Source organism: Homarus americanus, unplaced genomic scaffold (genome assembly GCF_018991925.1).
Source record: "Homarus americanus isolate GMGI-L3 unplaced genomic scaffold, GMGI_Hamer_2.0 scaffold28, whole genome shotgun sequence".
In the NCBI taxonomy this organism is placed as follows: domain Eukaryota; kingdom Metazoa; phylum Arthropoda; class Malacostraca; order Decapoda; family Nephropidae; genus Homarus; species Homarus americanus.
Genome location: NW_024742238.1, coordinates 9191248 through 9213781, shown reverse-complemented (window position 1 = coordinate 9213781; position 22534 = coordinate 9191248). Strand labels below are relative to the sequence as shown.

The 22534-nt window shown below is 34.9% G+C and overlaps 1 protein-coding gene across 50 annotated transcripts in view; it reads right to left on the bottom strand.

Moving 5' to 3' along the window:
- The window catches only part of LOC121876609 (Down syndrome cell adhesion molecule-like protein Dscam2), a 254991-nt gene that overhangs the window by 9571 nt on the left and 222886 nt on the right, over positions 1–22534 (bottom strand). For 48 of the 50 annotated variants that reach the window (XM_042381873.1, XM_042381849.1, XM_042381861.1 and 45 more), the window contains exons 33-39: positions 19850–20010; positions 18267–18347; positions 15760–15819; positions 14604–14808; positions 14232–14294; positions 11205–11402; positions 10705–10731 (exon numbers count right to left, since the gene is read on the bottom strand). In XM_042381873.1, coding sequence (XP_042237807.1) covers positions 10705–10731; positions 11205–11402; positions 14232–14294; positions 14604–14808; positions 15760–15819; positions 18267–18347; positions 19850–20010 — 795 coding nt within the window. The remainder of the gene's footprint in view (positions 1–10704; positions 10732–11204; positions 11403–14231; positions 14295–14603; positions 14809–15759; positions 15820–18266; positions 18348–19849; positions 20011–22534) is intronic. The other 2 variants (XM_042381878.1, XM_042381880.1) reach the window with 2 other exon arrangements.

The following is a 22534-nucleotide window of genomic DNA, read 5'->3' as shown; positions in this document are numbered from 1 at the left end:
TATAAATTCTTAATGTGTGAAACCTTACCAAGTGTCTTATAAGAAGAAAATATTCACTGGATTTAGAAGACTTGAAGCATAAACTCTTTTTTTAACAATGAAAGGCAAAATATGAAAGTTATTTGCCATGTCTATCTTTAAAAAATGGAGCATAATAATACAAATTTTTTAACATCACTGTTTTACCTACAATCCAGAGTACGAAGATGCCGACAGCTTAGCTTTAAATGAAAATTAAGCTAGTAACATGGCACTGCTGTTTTGGGTATATTTATATTATCACCAAGAAAACACCGATATCCTCATGCACAAATATTTTTTTATAATCCCTATTTTATAATTCAAAGAAATCTTAAATAGGTCCTAATCACGAATTAGCCATTCAGGATTATGTGTATAATAAATGTTCACTCTCTGTCACTTGCTTTCTTTCAACAGCATTTAGGAGATTTCCTTAATTGATTCTGTTGAAAATAAATATGAATATATTGACCTTAATAATAAAATAAGGAAAGCAGGTGCTTATATTTACCTGAATTTCAGCTTGTTCTTCTCTTATAAAGTTTTAATGCTTCCCTGGCATATAGAAATAAGTGAACTATACTTGTTGGTGACATAAGACCAGAGCACCTCAGGAATAACTAGTGTTATTCCAAACTATGAAACCAAGAGAGAAAAGAAACAAACAGAACAGTAACAGTCAAAGTGCATTCCAATCATGCTAGATACAAGTGACTCAAACCGTGGACAGTGCCGAAGTGATGACGCCCTTGAAATTCCTCTTACACCATAGAATCTGGCCATGTACAATCCTGATGGGTAAGTTCTAAGTTTCTCAATTACATTCCTCAGTGGAATGTCTCAGTCTTCAACAATCACTTTAGATTAAACACATTGCTCTTCTGCAAAAACTATTAATTCCAAAGTTACAAAGTTATCAGCCATTTATATTGTCAACCATGCAAGATATTTTGGCAGTACCAGAATCTATAGAAGAGGACTTTATTCTTTTGAAAACTTAAGAGAAAAGATTGGTATGATTCTTAGTCACAGTTATTTAATTTTATGCTTTATATTGCAAGAGTCTTTAGCAAAATATGTGAAAGCTCGTACTAATGAGAAGTATATGTTCCTTTATGACCCATTTTATAATGCTTGCCTAGATAATAACATGCAGTTTTGGAGAATACCTACCTATGACTAGACTGTTGTAATCAGAAACATCTTTGGTTTCCTACTGCTCAAATTCATGCTGCTGCCTGCACTTTTCACCCATGCACATTATAGTAAGTACTAGTTCATAGTCCTAGTACATATATCCCACTACCTATTAGGTTGATATAATTCATCTGTGGATGCTAACGAGATGTAACATGGAAAAAAAAATACCTTCAGCCTAACTTAAGAGGGAGGGAGGGAGGGAGAAAAAATCCACCTTTCAGAAAAATATTACAGTAAATAAATATCTAGAATACTGTACATCCATGACCCTGGCAGAAATTTTCCATTAACTCTCCCATTTCTACCATCCCAACATCAAGATGGTAAGGCATTGTGATAATGGGGTTTTGCCAAATTGTTTACAAGATTCTCGAATTTTAAGATGAGAAATGAAAGATTCTCCAAAATAATGACATTAACAGTATTTGACACAAACTACCAATTTCTGAATGATGTACTACAGAGTGAGCGCTGCCTCAACAGAATTCTGATTTGATGCGAGAAAAATAAACTGAATGTACTGAGGTGTTGAGGAATTGAATGCTTTGGGTTCTACAAAGTAAAAAAAATAAATAAAAATAATGACAACAGAGAGACCATACTTAATGAACAGTCAATTACAGTACTAAATAATGTTACAGTAAGTTACAAACTTACATATACATAAAGGGAAGAGCACATGTGTGTGTGTGTGTGTGTGTGTGTGTGTGTGTGTCTACAAACACTATGAAAGTTTTAACATTTTTTATATCCCACAGGCACACTACTGCACTGGGAAGTCATGACGTGTGAACAAAATGCATTGACACATTTTTCGTAAATACAAAAGACAAATTAATAATGCACATCCAAAAAAATCACCAATAAATATTTTGGTGTGAGCATAATCCTGCAGTATAGTCATGTCACATATTACGCAGGGCTTACAGTACGTTCCAAAGAGGGTGAGTAAAGCCAAACACATGTACCTGTAGTTAAAATTACCCCTGAAAACCCCTAAATCACATAAAGTACCTGTTAATAGTGCATCTGGCAACTTAGCTGGTTAGGCTTGTTTCAGTTTAAATGTGCACCACACACAGTATGTGCCAAAAAATTATAAAATAATTTTTATAAGGTCAAAAATAAAAAGGGAACTAATCATTATGTGTGTGTAGAAGCAAGCGCCGAGGGTGGGAGAGAGTGAGCTACAGTTGGCATTTCCTCACTCATTGCTCTGTTCTCGCACTGTCTCCTGCTAAATGGCAACGCAGTATTTATTTCTTTTATTTATTATATTTTTTTTATTTATTCCTCACATTTACTGGTGTAATATACATTACTTTATGTACAAACAATAAGTTCTTCCACACACATACCTCCCACACATCCAACTAGCAACACAGTTCAGGTAATTACCCAGCTCAGTTAACTCACAGACGTGTGACGACCACTGTGGTGGGTGTGTATGCCTCCTATCAAAGTAGTTAGAGGATAGTGATCTATCTCCCTTCTTGAAAATCGGTATTGCATTTGCTATCCTCCAGGATTATGGTACTACACCTGTTTTTAATGACTTGTTAAACAAATTTGATCTTCCTTACATTCCTTTAATACTCTGGCAAATATTTCATTGGGACCTGGTGACTTATTAGGCTTTAGCTTGTCTATTTGCTTACTAACATCATTACTAGTCACTACTATCTCACTTAATCTATTTTCTTCAGTATCTCTGAATGTATTTTTAGATTTTTGGTGGTGAAAACTGTTGAAAAATATCTGTTCAGATTATTTTTCATTTCTCTGTAGTTATACGTTAGCTCGCCGGTATCCGATTGTATTGGTTCAACCTTGTCTCGTGTTTCAGTTTGATACATTTGAAAGAATACCCTTGGGATCGACTTTGCCTCCCTTGTTGCCTTCAGTTCATTATTCCTCTTTGCTTTTCTTATCTCGGTCTTAACCCTGCAGGCCAATACCTTATAACAATCTCGGAGGTAAACTCCACCACGATTTATTCTCCTACCTATAGCCTTCCTTTGTCCAATAATATTCTCTAAATAATTATTTATCTATTTGGAGTCAAACGATCTGAGTTTTCTGTATGGTATGTTCTGCCTTTGTGCACTAAGTAACTCATTATTTAAATTGGTGTGGAACTCGTCAACCTCAGATCTCGTGATAAGGTCATCCTCAACCATCATATTTTGTGAGGTTATTGTTGTCAGGTCACCAAATAAAGTGAGGTAGCCCTCTGTGGGTACATTGTGAGGTCATGTAATTCCCCCCTCCCCCAACTCCAGAATAAAAAATATGTTATGGGTTACTTAAACACATTATTTTTATTTTTAATTAATTAAAAAAATAATTAATGTAAATATTAAATTTGGATTTATAACTACTGTACTGAGGATGATAACCCGAGACGATTAACATCCGTACTGCAGACACCCAACTCTTCAGAGCTAAGCAGTAGCCATTTCTGATTTCTTACAACCATTATTATCTATTAATGTCATACTTGGAACATTTATTTTTAAATCTACAAATACCTGATAAAAATGAAGATACAATATACAGATACAGCAACATTCTTTTCACATTTGTGTACGTTAACATCGTTGGTGGCAAGGTAGCCTAGCAAGACTTGTCATTGTAACCAACAGGCTACTGGGCCAAGCTGTGAGGTGTTATGGTTGTTTTTCAACTCGTATTACATGCACACACCATGAAAACAAACACATAAAGGGAATATACATTTCTTTGCACATGAGTTAGCTGGCTTCGTGAGGGAGGGGAGGAGGGTGCAGAGTGTTAGGGTGGGGGGGGCAATGTTAGGGAGACAGTGGAGGTAGTGTCCCTGCTAGTCTGCGGTGCTATGGCGAAGTAGGGAGTGTACGCAAATGCGATTGTGTTTTGTTTTCATTTGGTTTTAATTTACTAGTTTGGCAATACAGTATTTTTTGTTGTAACTTATTTGTTATTATTTTTATTTATTCCTCACATTTACTTGTACTATACTGTATATATTATTTTAAGAAAATTATAGCTACACCAAGAAAATATACACAAAAGTTTTGTTCCTAAATACTCTTTGCTGAATTGGGGGTGCATCTTATATAGCCGTGCATCTTATATGCTGCAAAATATGGTATCTCCCCCAACCATACGCTCCTCCACTCACTGTGTCTCTTTATTCCCCCTAAGTCAAGCACGTACAGCTGCAGGCACTGACGTTAAATGTGCGTAAGATGCGACATGACTGTATGTCCATTACAAAAAGAGATGTTAAACTTTTAGTATGGCACACACAAAAATATAAAATTTTAAAAATAAGATTATGCTCACATACTATCAACAGTTAAGTTTCATTCCTGTTGTCATTCCACAAAGCTTCAATTACCTGGGATGTAGGCTCCTTTTGATATCAGCTTTCAGCATAAGCCAATACAGGTAAACCTCTATTTATGATATCTCAATCTACAATAATTTGTGTAAAAGATACTGATATATTAAGACCAATTCCCTATTTGCGATGTAAAGAAACTCACATTAACGATATATGTCAGCCTGCCAAGTCGGCATTTAGAACGCATCACTCATTTCATTTGTCAGCCGAGACATCATCTACCTGAACGGCGCTTCATGGCCATCTGGTGAACTACAGTCCAGCCATTGTTTCTTCTTGATTACATGTGTGTAAGATATGGAGCTCAATGTTTATTGGTCATCATCAGTGTTGTTTTTTCTTACCTTACAGTGAGAGGACATTACTGGAGATCACATTGCATTTTGTTTTAGTGACTGTGAAGTTCTTTCGCTCTGACTGTGAAGTGCTTTTGCACTGATCCCCCACCTCCACCATAAATGAGAGAAGAGTTTATATACAATGGGTGGACCTGACACTGCATCAGGTCATGTCAGTTAACATGAGACCCATTAATCCTCTACCACACCTCCATCATAAGTGTTAAAAGGGATAAAATATGATAACAGTTACGTACAGTATTACATTTAGGAGACGGGACAGTATACTGCACACTGTTGGCTCAAGAGGACAGTAGTAATATACATTATTTTGTTTATTTATAATATATATTAAGTGTATAGTGGTGTTTCCATCAATAAATACAGTGGTCCCTTGATTAACGAACAAAACTTCAATTAATGAAAACCTTACGAGAAACAAGTTTTGTTGTGCGCATCAGTTGGTCAGCTGATCGGCCAGTCTGCCAATACAGTAATCAGTTCTATGTTTAAAGTCATTTTCAGTGGAGTAAATATCAAGAAAGTTGGTCTCTTGAATATTTCTGCATTTTTTATTAAAATTATTGGTTATTCTGAAATTTAGTTAACATATTGATAATATAGACAGTACAGGGAACAGTTTTTGTGCGCCCATCAGCTGATTGAATCACCCAACAACGCTTCTCAGTTTAACTTTGTTTACAGTGGAGTGAACATCGAGTTTGTTGATCTCTTGAATATTTTTGCATTTTTACATTAAAATTATTGGCCATTCTGAAATTTAGTTAACATATTGATAACATACAGTGCAGAAATTATTATGAAACATGAAGAAGGCAATAGAACCAATGCACTCTGTAAAGAATATGGCATGTCATCATCGACTGCCTCTACAATCAGCTGTTTGATATGTAAACAAAGCTGCCGGGAATACGACACATACACCTCAAAGTTAAAATACAGTATTCTATTGTTTTTTATTTATTATTGTACAGTATACTGTACAGTACAGTACTGCATTTAGTTTATATTTAATGTTTTGTTAATTTTATTACCAGTATACAGTACTTTGTATGTACAGTATACTTTTTCTGTGAGTTGGAACCAATTACCCAATATTCCATTGAAATAATAGATTCGGTTAACGAATTTTCAGTTAACGAACGACTCTGTGGAACTAATTGGGTTCGTTAATCGAGGGACCACTGTACAGTTCTTGTGTGCGTACATGTGAGATGCGTTGCTTAGACTTGGGGAAAACGGTGGAGGATTCCACTGTGACACACACAGCTCCATTCACGAGGTGCCTCGTATGCCCATACCATACAGATTTTTAGCTTTTTAAATATTTTTATTTAACCATACCTTTTGATAAATTATTCAGGATTATTTGAGTAAAAAAAAGTGTTTCTAACTTAATTAGAACTGATTTTATAGACTATGGTATTGATATTTCTTGTGTTTTTCATGAAAGAATTTAATCCCCATCATTATATCTTGTCAAAATAATTTGTTTTAGGATCTTTTATTGGAAAAGTCTAGTAGAGAATTTATTCAGGATCATTATGGTATCAAGTTCATCTCTCTATCACAATTAACAGATGCTGCAGTAAAGGGCATATTGAAGTGGGGTAGGTTCACCTCCCCTTTCCAACTCCTGGCTCTTTCACTAATTCCACTGTAACTCATTCACAATACAATAATGTTTATTTGTTATTCATTAATTAGTAAAGTTATGTTACTGTAATAATCTGTGCTTATTAATACCTGTACCCTTAATATACCTGTACATTACAGTATATATCTCATAGGTAAAAAAAACATCATCAGGAAAGCATCTCCATATATGAAATATCTGTAGTACCAAATTCATTTCTCTAACACAAATAGAGCAGATGTTGTGAATAAATTTTTTTAAATTTTTTACTAGCCATAAATATATTTGCTACATAGTTTTAGTCTTTAATCAAGACATCTTCAGGTCATGAGACCCACTAATACCCTGAGACTGGGTAACCTAACATTGCATGGGACCACCCCACCCCACCTCTACCATACATTGATGAGGTCAGGTCGGTAACATGAAACCAACTAATCCCCTACCACACCTCCATTGCAACATTTCTAATTTTTTTCATAAAAGAATCGAGTCCCCACCATTATTACCATGTTTTAGTGACTGTGAAGTGAGCATTGAAACTTTGAAAATATCTGGCAAGCATTTTGCTCACCATCTTTAAAGCCAAAATTAAGGCTACACCTCCAGTCCCCACTCTTCAGACTCTCCAAAGTCTGTGTGGGACTCGCATTGATGTCTCCGCTCCACCTTAAGAGTCACCTTAGCCTTGAAGAGGACATGTGATGACAACTAGATGACTGGAATGTTGTTTACGGTAATTATGTTGTAGTATTAGCAGTATTCTAGGGGTTTTTCTTCAGTGATGCATATTAATGTCTGACTGGCCAGGAACCTATCCCATTAAACCCCTTGTTATAATGAACCTAATTTACTATATTTCGACCTGCAATTGGGTTTTCAGGAACCTAAATCCATCACAAATAGAGGTTTAACCTGTACAGTATCTTGTACATTTTGGTCTAGTCACCTATGAGTATGACCCTTCTTGGGTAGACAATAATTAAGTGACTGTAAATGAGATTTTAGTTACCGTAGAAACTATAATTTTGTATTTTTTTGTCCAGTATGAAACATAATTTTGATATTGTATATTACAAGATGCAAAAAAAATGGTGGATGTATCGCAAAAATCCCATTTTATGACAAAGTTCAGATTAGATGAATTTTGAATATTCCCAGCAAAATGTGATGTTAAGCCCCATTAAGATTATTCGAATATCTTCTTGTCACAATCATCATCCAAAAAGGAAGTTGGTTGCAGAGGCTACCAGTTGAGGCTGAAAGGTGACAAATCTTGGTATCACAACAGTTGAGCAAGATAAGCAAACTGCCTGTCTGTTGTCCATCAGCCATATTGGAATTTCCATGACCATTCAAGCCTACCATACTTCATGCTAATACACATTCATTGGGAGGAGGAAGAATATCCAAGTTGCCAAGGCTACATGTATGACCCACAACCATACTTCGTAACTCATAATTCTAAAGCCAGATAGAAACAAAGAGACAGAGAAAGATGACAATATGACAATACATCCCAACAAGGCAGACCACCACATATCTATGGTGAAATACATGTACAGGTATACAAAACTAACCTTACAAATTCCCAAGTACCACATTTTCCATCTGTATTAACTGTATGGACTGACATACCCCTCAGGGTGAGGCCTGGATGTGTGAGTTGAATCATATTATCATTAATCTGTGTGATGTAGAATGGATGTTTCTGGCTTATGTTTCTTATTTAAAATCTTTAACTAATGAAACTACCAAACAGGGAGGTACTACCGCCTGGGAAGATATTGGAAGCATAATGCATTGTCTAATGGTAGACCCTGCTGCCATATGGCATCACGAAAATTGTGACCAAGTCCAAGGTTGCTGATCTGACTTTTTGCCTCATTTACACACAATTGCAGGGCATCAATTGTTTCTCTTACTATTGACAACGCAACATACATATATTGTTTCTCACTATTGATCTTTTTATTTTTGTATTTCTTCATGGTTCTTTATTATTATTATTATTATTATTATTATTATTATTATTATTATTATTAATATAATTATTATTATCATCACACACACACACACATATATATATATATATATATATATATATATATATATATATATATATATATATATATATATATATATATATATATATATATATATATATATATATACACAGTATATATATATATATTAAATAAATAAAAAAACTCTATAAAGGTGAAAATAAAGAATGACAGCAAAACATAGACAGATGAGACTTCATTCATACAGAGAAAATACCTGCTTAGGGTCAAAACTGACAGTCTCATCTTTTATGAGAAATTTCTTATGACCTAAAGCTTAACCAGCAAAGAGAAGGATCAAAGGAGACAAAAGTGACCCACTTCTAATAGCATTAATCTTGGGGATTCTTCTTCCCAAATCCCGAGTGAGAAAAGTACTTTTACTAAAGCTAAATTGAGCTTCCTCCTACCACAAACTATTATTCAAGCCCAGTGATAAAAATTATGATTAATAAATTAAAGACAGAATTACAATTTGTGTACCTGCTGGCCACAGTGGGAAGTCTATCAGCCCTATGTAAGTGACACAACAGCAAAATGTAAGTAGGTTGTTAATAAAGAAAAATGAAACTTGTAACACATTATAAAAATGACTAAACCAACTGTGCTTTAACGAATAATGCCTAGAGTGTGCGTGTGGCAAAGTGCCACAGAGGGGATAAAAAAGAAAGAAAAAGATCCCTTATATATTCCAAATAATATAAAATAGTATGGTAAGACCTTGATGTCTTAATCATATCCTGAGGCAGCTTGAACGAATGCCAGTGTGGCCAAGAAACATTGGGTTTGTGCTCTCAGTCAGCTGATGTCACAATGGTACTTGCTACCTTTCAGCCTTAAGTGGTAACCTTTACAGCCATGCCTTCCTTTTGGAACAACAGTTGTAACAGGAATGGACAATATTGGATTAATCGGTGGATCAACTCAAGATGCCATTGTCAAAGTGGTATGAATGATCACATTTCACCTAGGACTGATGCACGTCATAAATGTGAAGAAGACATGAAACATGCGTTAGCATCTCTGTGACTTGAATAAATGACCCACTACCACATTTTCCATCGAAGTATCTAATATTAATATTTTTTTATTGATTATTCTACTCTGTATCTATCACACGTGCCCTTCAGCTATTAGTAAATTGCCTATTTGGGTCTAATTACAGACACCCAAAATCCCTCGCAGCTATTCATTACACCCTGAGTAACACTTATTCTTTACAAAACACAAAATATAAATTCCCCCCTTCCATCATATCCAGTCTTTAAAATGAATCAAAGATCTTCACATTTACTTCCAGTACTTCCTAAGCTTTTAAGCCATATGTGACTTGTTTCTCTATTTCCTAAGTTACTTTCAAACATTCTAATCAGTCCTTAAACATCAGTTACTATTCCCACAAACATCTCTTCATACCCCCTGAAATATCAGTTATTTTTCCTTTAATAACTATTAATATTCCATCAAAAATTTATTAAAATATTTTTAAACTTCCATTTACATTTATTCAATATCTATGTATAGTCCCCGAAATATACAGACACCTAAACATGTTAATATTTCCTTCACTGTACATTCATATTCCCTTAAGGATCAATTAATATTCCCATGAATACCTATTTGCATTCCCTTGCACCTTATCTCTACAAACTAAAATATTAAACAGTTGTACAGCATATATACTAAACAAATGTCAAAAGAATGCAAGCAGATCTATAAAACTTTCATCTAAATCAAAATGTTTCAAAAACTGTTCAGCTCATTATCATAGTATGTACAACTGAAAAAAGAGCCTTTCAAAGCATTCTTGCAGAGGATTTAAATCAATTCCATGAGGGTATTCATAGCTTCACATCAATAAACACTGTTTGGGCAATAATATTGTCTCTATTACTAAAGGCAATGCATAGCACTGCTCAGTAAATATCTAAGGCATTCAAGCAGAATGGATGGTCTACAGTTGGGCTTGAGCCATGGATGTGATTTATGTCATTCCAAAATCTGGAGAGTGATACTTTGTTTTACCAGACATACCTGGAGTGGCTTGTACGCTATGTTTCTCTGTGGATATATTACACTTGACTTAGAATTTAAAATATGATATATATTTTCATATTAAACAAAGAATCCCTGAATATGTTCCATTATTTTACAAACCCTATGAAAGAATTCACTTTTGAGACCACACATAAAACATGATAATAATGTACAGTACATTCCTTCTTCAAGCTTATCTCTCACTGATATAGAGGTTATTTTCAAATTATTTTTCATGACTGTATTTTTAAACACTATCTTAGAAAACCTGCAATGCAATAAATATAATGTCTCTCCCTCTCTTACACACACACTTACTGTGTATAATTATATAATTCATCCTCATAAGAGGGTGTGACATACAAAATATTACTAATTCTTAGAAATAACTCTAATGCTAGTGCAGATACTACATTTTATACTACTGTACATATTCTTACCATCAACACGGTAAATATGACTGACTTGTGTCTGTATATCACCAAAATTTTACAAACCTCCATAGTTACGCTGAACAAGATCATGATCGCACTCAGCCTCAGAGAACTGATTGGAGGCTGTGGAATTGTTTGAGTCATTCAAGGACGAGGCAAGGCCAGAGGAGTCAAGAGGAAGATCTCCATTACGTGGAGGAGGTGGAGGAGGAGGCTCGGGTGATCCATGGCCTGTGCTGCCAGAGGTGCTGCCGCGGTTCACTGTAACAGCAACTCAGGGTTAGATTGAATATTTTATTGTCCTATGATATAATTTGCATGTAGACATTTGGTGGAAGCTGTAATAAGGCATAAGACAAGATTTAATTGTTTTTCATTTTATTAAACACATCATTCATTAGCATCAGTTCCTTTAAAAACTCTTGATTGAATTAAGCAATACAGTATAAATTATTCATAAAAAAAAGTGGTTATAAGTCAATCATGTGTGTTATATAGATATTTACAAATAACTTAAGTCATGCAATAATTTCTTCACAAAATTAAACAACAGTTCTATTAAGTGCAGTTGTTTATAACTTCCTCCTCCAACACACTCCTAACCCAGTCCTTTTACCTCTCCTTCCTCTCTCTTTATCCACCTGAGTAAAATATAGTATAAAATTACAGTATTTACTGAGTTTATTCAAGACTAGCCTATAGCATGTTTACCTAACACCACCTACCAAAATTTAAACCAAATGAAAAAACATACCTAACCTACCTTAACCTCATCTAACCAAACCTCCTTAAACATATCCAAATTTAACCTTAACCAAATTTATCTAACCTAACTTACATAATTAGCTACAGTACTGTAATTCAGATTTCATCATGATCTCAGTCAGTCAGTCAGTCAACTTTTCATTCATTTATTTTTTATAAACATACTCATCCTTTACTCCCATCCCAGCACTACATTTATTTCTTACAAACTCTTGCCCACCAGAGCACCCAGTGACCAAAACAATTCGCTTTCATTCATTGCCATTAATTTATTCTAAGTGCTAAAACAAATGAGGCTTGCTGTGGTGTCCTCCTTCTACTGTACAACAAGGCTCCAATATTTCAATATGGTATACCCATCACACAAGTACTACGTATACTGAAAATTCACAAGTTTTAACTACTATACAATACTGATTATAAAATCGACTTACGACCACCCGGACATATGACCTCTGCAGTCGTATAAACTATTTTTCAAATCACAGTATTCAAGCCACAAAACTGTAACATTCATACTTTGGGTACCAATGGTCTTAACTTCTGCTACCTAAAAAAAAATATCACTGTCCAGTTTCTGATTGCTATTTCTAATTTGAAAAGTGATCCCTACTTGAGCGTAATATCTCAAAATTTTAAATACATAAATATCACAAGTACTGTACATGTTCTGTATGTTTGTTTGTTTTATGATTGCAAAACATACCTTTATACCTTTGCTTATCCTCCAAGTTTCATCCTAAGTAGTTTACAATATTCTTATAACCCTTGAAATAAAATTTAATTAATGGGTCTATCCAGCTTCATCACACACAACATTTCTTCCAACCCCTAAATGAACAGCAAATAAAACTGAAACATCTTTTCTTGAAAGTCACATAATGAAATACGGTACATTGAACCTTAACTATTTGTCGGGATGCATTCCTGAGGACTATGACAAACAATGAAATGACGAACAACGAGGTCAATTATTACATTACATTACATAAAATACATGTAAAATGTATATAAACAATGAACATAAACTACTGTATTTGACATTTTACTCAATATTTTTACAATAAGTACTGTAATACAGGTAACTTACAAAATGTATCAATATACAGTAACGTCTTATTAAGAAATTTAATTAATAAAGATGCATCTTGAGAGGTTACTCTAATGACGACGGTGGCTCGCTCCAGAGCCGGAAAAACATGTACAGCTCAACTTGTGATTTCAGCAAGAAATTATTATTTTTTGCATTTATTAACTAAATATAAACTGATTGAAAACAAATCTTTCTAATGGTGTAAAAGAAAAAAGAGAAAGAATTCTCTGAATTAGGGTGCATTCTACATGTATTTGAACATTATCTTATGCAATGTCATACTATGGAATAAATTATGTTTGTGTTTACCTTTACTCTAAATGTTCTCTTGTTCTAAATGGGTTTTGTTTTGTTCTGTTGCAGATGTATATGGATTTATGAGTTGAATAAAGCCTTGATTACTGAAGGTGTTTGATCTCATATGACACGCAATTTGCTCTGCTTTCTATGAAGCAAACAAAATATATCCTCTCCTGGGAGGACAGCACAGGTAAATATACCCGCCCTTTAAGGGATGACACTTACCACAGGTGTGATGCTCCTGTGTCATGTTGCTCTTCTAGCCACTTTGCTTTGAAGTTAAAAGTATTATTTACTGAACGTTTAGAGGCCATAATATCAAAATAGAAACCACTTTAATACAACGAAAAAATCTAATCCATCACAGTTCAAAACAGAGCTGGCAGAAATCACAATGACACAGTTATTTGAAGAAAAAAATTTGATTCTTTGTGATGAAACTCTGTACTTTTTAAGTACTTATGATGTTTGTATTATTGTATAAATAATTTTTAAACAAAATATTTAACAATAAAACTAAATGATTTTCAAAAGACGGATTCACGAAAGACAAACAACGGGGTGAGGAACAATGAAGACTGCTTGTGTGTGAGTAACTGCTCTCCATATCCCCAAATCTAGAGAATGATTTTTGCCCACTTACTGATCCTTGCTTTATTTCATCATGTAAATTGTAGTTCAAACTTCAGTTCCAAATCATTTTTCAGTTCACATATTGCTTACAATCTTTTATGCAAGTTAGTACATATTTTTTATATACATGTATTATCCTTTGTTTCTCTCATATCATTTGACTCTTACACTATTCTTTGCTTTATCATTTTTAGAGCGTTTATTCTTGGATTAGTTACTAATTATCCTATTAAACACATCACACTTGAGTTTGTTACTGTTATGGGGTTAATGTATATTAGATGAAAGAGTAGACTTACTGAAGAATCTATGCTCACTGCCCTGAGGCCAAAAGAAACCAGCTCCAGGAAGGGGACCTCCATCTGGGTAGGTCCAATCATCATTACTTCACTTTAATATTTTTTTTATTACAAAAGTATGCAGCTTTTTATTAGTTTACTCACTGTATAACTATTGTGTGTAAAGTTAATTCCTAAAATTTTATATTACCTAACCCTCTTTTAAACAGTGGTACCTGCTGAAGCAAATCAATATGTGACCTACACCACAACTTTTGTGACACTTGTATATATAATTTTAATTTAGTAATTATAATGTACCCTGTAAATAAAAAATAAAATAAAATAATGCCATATAGAATAACTTTATCTCTAACTTAAGACTGTACTTACTTAAACGTTTAGCAGTTCCACTCTGGGACACGGAGTCAATTGCCCGAGCGTAAGGTCCACCACCAGAATATGTTGAGCCGCCATACTGGTCACTCTCCTCGTCAGAACGAGCTGGGTCATCATAAGTTGGGGAGAAGGTAGAGTTGCTCATGCGTGAGGTGGTCATGTCACCAGGGACAGTTGAGTAGTAGGTGCTGCTAGGGGGCTGTAGACATAAGCAGAGTGTCAGATGATGGAGGGTACTGAAGCAGAGGGACACATAACCCAGCAAATCTAAACTGGATAATAAATATCAAAACACTTCCCCTCACCATGAGTGCTACACTGGAAAATTAAGAAGAAGAGTTATTTACCATACACTAACAGCACTAAATAAATAAAGACAATCAGTAACCACAGATTGCCATGGAACGCTTGTAAACTTCTGAAATACGGACACCTGCTATTAATACCTTAAATCATCTTACATAATTATGGTCATGTTAATTACGACACAACATATTAATGGTCCTAATATGTGTTTCCTTATATTCACATACTATGAGTACTATGAGCAGTACTTGTAGTTCTTATCACTTTTTTCCTCCATAAATGTTAGTTAAGTTGGTCTTAGTTAAAACAGAGGGCACATAAAAAACTTCTCATGCACGCTACTTAATAATGAGCTTCTATCTAGCTATTATCAAGCAATTAGTATAGCATAATTGAATATTAACATTGCAGAATAATCGATAATACAAAGATTACCATTATTTACTCATGTCTGCTACACTGGGACAAATTTTCAAACCAGGTTGCTCCACGACTTCCTGTTGGTTAAATAATGCTTCATATCCACACATAACATGAGGAGTATGGTTTGGTTTTCAGTCATTGCAGCATGACTGATCCATTATACTCCGTCCTATTCATTACTGCAGAAGCACTGCTTTTCCATGTTATTCATGTGATATTATGTTTCTTTGATATGTAACATTAATTTATGATCAGTGTGATGCCTAATATACAAACATTTAAAAGAATCCAATTGAAAGAATACAGTACTTAAGTTTGAGTAGACCTGATTTAAAGTAAACCAATTAACATAACATGTAAGTTTAGGGAGACCTGACATTTCCATGGGACGGAGTATACAAAAACTGCAGTTGACACTTACACCACCCGAGCCATACTCCCCAGCCACACACGAGTAGTAGTTGCCAGACCCGTGACGAGGCTGCAAGCAAGAGACACGCACAATTAGGAGAGGGGTCAGCCAGTTAATAACGCATGAGAGAGGGGAGGGGCATCTTGGTAAGTCTGAGCAGGGTACAGGGGGCAGCATCAGGAGATGTTTTACTTAATATTAGTTACATTTCAAAAGTTTTGGTTATTTGCACAGTTGAGATCATTAGTAGAATACTGGGATCTTTTTCTGAGTATAAAGATGGGGAAATGTAAATCATATACTAAATAATTTCCAGCAAATATTAATTTGGATATCAACTAATTTGCTTAAAATTAATGTAATAATGGGCAAGAAAACAAAGAGTAAAATACTTAATAGCCACCACCATCTTTAGTAATAATGATACATGTGGTACTATATGAATTCTGCCCACATTCTAGGAAACTACAGTAAAAATATCTGTATTACACTTGAGTGATAAGAACTTTGAACTCTCAAGTTGAGAATGAATAGTTTTTGCAATCTACAGAAGTGACTAAATGATGCCATATACAAAGAATCAAGACAGTAGACAGAGCACTCACACACACACAATTTGATAATTACACTGAGGGACATTTAAGAGAATAAATGTTAAATACTATTAAGATTAGAAGCTGATACATGTTACAAGTACTGCTTTATATATAAATACATGTACTGTATCATGTTTTTATTGGAAATATTAATAATGTATTAGTATATAATAAATTGGCTTAATTTCTCATATATATTTTCTAAACCTAGATATGCTGTAATCAAATAAGTTTTTTGTAATCCCTTTTCTAAGTTTTTCCCCAATTTATCAAGTACAATATGCAGATGAGTCAATAATGGGTTGTACTTTTGATAGAACAAGAACTGGGAGAAAATTATCCCAGTTTTTGTGAGGTGGATCAGGAAGACAAAACTTCAAGAATAGAGGGAGAATGGCAGGTAAGTGCGTAATATGTCATTTCTTCCCCTCATGTAGAGGGGTTCCCTTGGTAAGCTGTAAGTCTGTCTTATTAATGAAGGGTTAAAAAGACTGAGTTTTGTTTTTCTACCTTGCCATTTCAACCAGACTTTCACTGAAAGCAGCTCAGTGTACCCTGGCATCAAACATGGCCCAGTAAAGCAGCACACTGCTGTGCTAATCACAACACTACAGAGACAGTGGTCTGACAAATATCAAAATAGATTGATTGGTACTACTACACAGTATAAACAGTGCACATATCTATTTTGCCTACAGTGTTTTATGGCATCATTTGTTGCTTAAACTTCATGAAATGAGATTCTATAACAACACCAATCCAAATATCAAGTGTTAGGCATCAATCAAAACAGTAATGTTAGTCATGACTGTACAGTATACAGGTTCATAAACTATTCAAGGACTATGTAGGTGATCATAGTGGCTATCTTATATTAATTTACAATCAACAAATTGGAATTAAAAAATTCAGAAATTCTCAAACTATTACTCTGAGAATGATGAAGAATTAGCCGAGTAGCAAACATCTGACAGGAATCCTAATCCCATCAGATGTCAAAATGAAAAAGCTAAATAATACCATCATCAGGGTAATACAAATGTTTCTGAAAGTTTATAAAACAAATGAAAGACAGAGAAGAAACAAAAGAATGAAAAGAATGAGCAAAATAAGATCCTGCAAGAGAGTCCTGTACTGGACCCCTATAAACTGCCAGTTAAGTGTAGCAACAAGTACTGTACCTTTACTCTGTTACTTCCATCGTCACATTACAGTACATTACAGTATATGTAAAAAGAACTAGCAAAAATCAACATAATTATTACAAGTTCGTCCTTAATCCTTTAGACCATAAGGCCAAATAGTATAATATTATTGTAATAAACAAAATAATAATAATCACAGAAGTACTAAATCAAAACTGATGTTAGAAAGTTGTATTAACAAAATGCTTTAACTGAAATATTCAGGCACTTTTTACTCTAATAATATGATGTGGTATATCTCTTTAATTTTGAAAACTGGGATAAATAATGGCAGTCATTAAATGATTTATGTACATGAAGCTACACTATAGAGAGAAGATAGCAGCAAATTAAAGATACAGAAATAATGAACTCCGGCAGTGAGATTTCTGATCATCAAGCAAAGACAATGATCAAATCCTTGCCAAAGTCACTATGAATACAAACAAGGTGAAGCAGAAAGCACAGAGCAATGTTACATCAACTGTGCCGTAGGCTGAGGCAGCCAGCACTCCTGTTGACTGTGGGCAGATGCCTGTAACACAGAAAATTCTAAAAGCTTAAACAGAGAGTAAAATGTGACCCTGGTGCCCTTGCCACGAACTGCGTGAAATGACAATCCAGGCGGCAGGCTGTGGGTACAGAATAATTTACAGACCAATTTACAAAACAAATGACGCGACATGTTTGTTGGTGACTCCACTGCCACCAGCAACAGTAAGTCGCCTTAACCAACCTGGTGGCCTTCGTTCGGGGTATGGCCACAGTTATAGTCTCCAGTAACGCAGCTGTAGTAGTTGCCAGACCCATGACGTGGCTGCCGGAGCGAACATTCCGGGGGTTAATACACCAAGCATAACCAGAAAGCAAGCACTAGTGTTGGCAGTGTTTGTTGGATCCTCCACATTGACATGCACTTGACACTAACAAAAAGCAGATCTCTATTCACACGATATTCAAAGCTCCTTCATGTGAATGTGTTAAGTAATAATATTAACTTTTAAGATCCCTATGCATGTCATCTTCTATTCAAATGAGTGACAAACAATATATCAGAAAAGGAGCTTTGTCATATACAAGGATATACTGAAGAATCATGTCTAATAGGGAATTTATGAATGTAACTAAAACTAGAAGAAGTGAAAATCCACCACTGAAAGAGAGAGATTGCACAGCAGCCATTCTTGTGAATTAAGAATTATAGGGATTTTTATTTAATAAAAATCAAAAGTCAAGGAAAGGGGAATTGCTGAACCCACTACCAGCTCTAACCTTCATATATCACATGATTTATGAAGATAGAATAAAAATTTCAAACATATACAGATAAATCATATAAAACTCATACTTAATGTATTAACTGGTTGCAAGAGCGGACACAAAACTGTTGACAGACACGCAGAAGGGGGTGGTTACTACTGGGTTCCTGCATCTTTGAAGCAAGTTCTTAAATAATCTGTTCAGGTTAACAAATGATGAATGATTTTTTAAAAAGTATAAGCAGCTGGTAAAATTTTCTTTCTTGCTATTTTATTAATACAAAATTTACACCTATCTGTTGAATAATTACCCTCAATATCTTTGACATTCAGGATACTGCACACAAACAGTCATTACCTCATGATTGCCTCTCATTCTATGTTAATTTTACCTTTCTCAAACACATGTAAGACACTCACTCTTCTGTACATTTTCACACACAAGGCAAAAAGCATCTTTTTTCTTACCTGTTTCTTTGTAGACCACAATTTTTATTTCTTTCACTGAATTTTGATGCTTTATCAAAATTTTCAATATTAATAGTTAATATTTAAAAATACAATAAACAATTAAAGAGAACATTAAAAATCTACCATATGCTTTGGAAGTCAGATGTGACTGATTTCCTTTAAAGTGCAGTAATAGTAATTATATTGTACTAATGATAATCAGTAAAAAAAAAAATAAAAAAAAAAAGCATTAAAGTTCAGCAAGTATCAGTCATGATCAGAAAGGGTTCAGCTAACATCTAAGCTTATACTGCACTATAACAATATTTTCATGCAAGTTATTAGCAGTATGGTTAAAGTATAAACATAAGGTAATTAGCTCCACCATAGCACATTGCAAGAAGGTATTAGCCTCTCTTGTTCCAAGAGAAACAATACTGTAGTAAGTACATATGCTGAAATTAACTGAATTATTGCTGTTTAATAATAAGTTATATTTTTCTAAAACACAAAAGAGGCTAAACTTATATGAAGTCCACTCCCCAAAGAGTCATACCTCAAACCAAACTTTTCCATTCACTTAAACTAAACTTTGTAACATATCACTCACCATACTCCTAGAAGCAGGAGAGTTGACAAAGTTCTGCTGAGAGCCATGGCCATTCTGGTAGGGGAATGTCTGGAAGTTGTTGCCAGCCTGTTGTGGGTCCATTTCCTCACGGAATCCAAGCAGGTGGAAAGTTGCATAGGGACAGATTTCATCATCTCCACCTAGATATTTGGGTTAAAAAACAAAATTAAGAGAATAATAAAGGTTTCCCTAAGAGAGGCAGTCATTAAAACATATATCTATTTTCTTCTACAAAATTACTTTGAGAATGAAGTGAGTTTCCTTTAGTACTTACTAATGTTATGCACTCTACTGTAGTAGAACAAATACTAATGCAGTACAGTATATCCTCTTGAAATGTTTTAATGTCCCCTTAACAAATATAATACCATACATTCATACCTGTGATGAAAAAATAATAATGAACCAAAAGTTGTTTCTCTACTAAGCAACTAGATGGCTCTACATTAAATTATTCTTTTACTGTCACTTTTATCTACATTAAAAGATGTGTTCTGATTTGATGCTCCCCTTCCATGTGTCCCAGCATCTACCATCAACAAAATGTACTTCCCTAAAGATCATTGGATGCTACATTCTCTGCTCATTCATGCACACTGGTGGTTTCCTTGATGTTCATCCTCCTCATTTCTAGTGCAGCTTTCACCTAAACCTACAGCTCCTAAATGGTTCCCTTCCCCCCTCTTCCTCTCCAACTCTGTACTATCCACTCTCTTTACCCAATTTTCACTTACCTTTCTCTTAACATAGCTATACTGTACTAACTGAACAGACACAGATGTATTCTCTGTCCACATCTCCTTAATTGTGTCAGCATTATTATCTTCCTTTAATTCACCCAACATAGTTCACTTTTGACACTACTATTATGATATCTCTCTCTCTCTCTCTCTCTCTCTCTCTCTCTCTCTCTCTCTCTCTCTCTCTCTCTCTCTCTCTCTCTCTCTCTCTCTCTCTCTCTCTCTCTCTCTCTCTCTCTCTCTCTCTCTCTCTCTCTCTCTCTCTCTCTCTCTCTCTCTCTCTCTCTCTCTCTCTCTCTCTCTCTCTCTCTCTCTCTCTCTCTCTCTCTCTCTCTCTCTCTCTCTCTCTCTCTCTCTCTCTCTCTCTCTCTCTCTCTCTCTCTCTCTCTCTCTCTCTCTCTCTCTCTCTCTCTCTCTCTCTCTCTCTCTCTCTCTCTCTCTCTCTCTCTCTCTCTCTCTCTCTCTCTCTCTCTCTCTCTCTCTCTCTCTCTCTCTCTCTCTCTCTCTCTCTCTCTCTCTCTCTCTCTCTCTCTCTCTCTCTCTCTCTCTCTCTCTCTCTCTCTCTCTCTCTCTCTCTCTCTCTCTCTCTCTCTCTCTCTCTCTCTCTCTCTCTCTCTCTCTCTCTCTCTCTCTCTCTCTCTCTCTCTCTCTCTCTCTCTCTCTCTCTCTCTCTCTCTCTCTCTCTCTCTCTCTCTCTCTCTCTCTCTCTCTCTCTCTCTCTCTCTCTCTCTCTCTCTCTCTCTCTCTCTCTCTCTCTCTCTCTCTCTCTCTCTCTCTCTCTCTCTCTCTCTCTCTCTCTCTCTCTCTCTCTCTCTCTCCTCTCTCTCTCTCTCTCTCTCTCTCTCTCTCTCTCTCTCTCTCTCTCTCTCTCTCTCTCTCTCTCTCTCTCTCTCTCTCTCTCTCTCTCTCTCTCTCTCCTCTCTCTCTCTCTCTCTCTCTCTCTCTCTCTCTCTCTCTCTCTCTCTCTCTCTCTCTCTCTCTCTCTCTCTCTCTCTCTCTCTCTCTCTCTCTCTCTCTCTCTCTCTCTCTCTCTCTCTATATATATATTCCCTGAGGTTCAATTTATCGCTCATCATTCCATTTGCTGACATATTATCATTAATTTGTTGCAGTTTACATGCACTCCTTTCCTATTTATATCTCACATCATTATTCAGCCAAACTTGCACTTCTTTACATCTCTACATTATCTTCTCCCTTTACTACCTAAAGTAATATTTTTTATCTAAAGGGATCATTAGTTTATTCATACAAAACTCAAACTTCAAACAGATAACAAAACCTGAACAAAAAACACACAAAAGTTAAAATAATAACAGTGTCTTCATAGATTTACGGTACATAAATTATATGGCAAAAAGTAGCAGCCCTGAGACCTGTAAATATGATGAAGAAGAGAGACAGCAAGAAGCAGACAGGCACAGACCAAAGCTATATACGTATGTGAAATACTGACGAGAAAATGTAAAAGATCTTCATTAAGTGAGGAGCAAATAATGTATATTCTGTGTATTTATCAAACATCTATGAAATACATTACAACAAGTACTGTACCTGTATCTTCATCATAATCTTTCCTTTATATAATGTATATCATGTACAGTAAGTATTTATATTCAGCTTTTGTTTGTTTGTTTTTATTTATTTGTAATAAAATGTGATTGTATTCGTATTTCATTATTATTTTTTATTTTTTAAGAATATCTAATTTAATCACAAAATCCAACAAGAATTAAAGAATTACCTTTACTAATAACACTTCATGTACGCACTCGCGTGCACACACACATAATGTTGTATAGTTTTACTGGAAAATAGTTAAATACGTAGACTTATTTCATGGTAAACTTGTAATGAATCTCAGAGAAAACATGGAAGACCCTGCAAAGTGCTAAATATGTACACAGTAAATCATAATTCAATC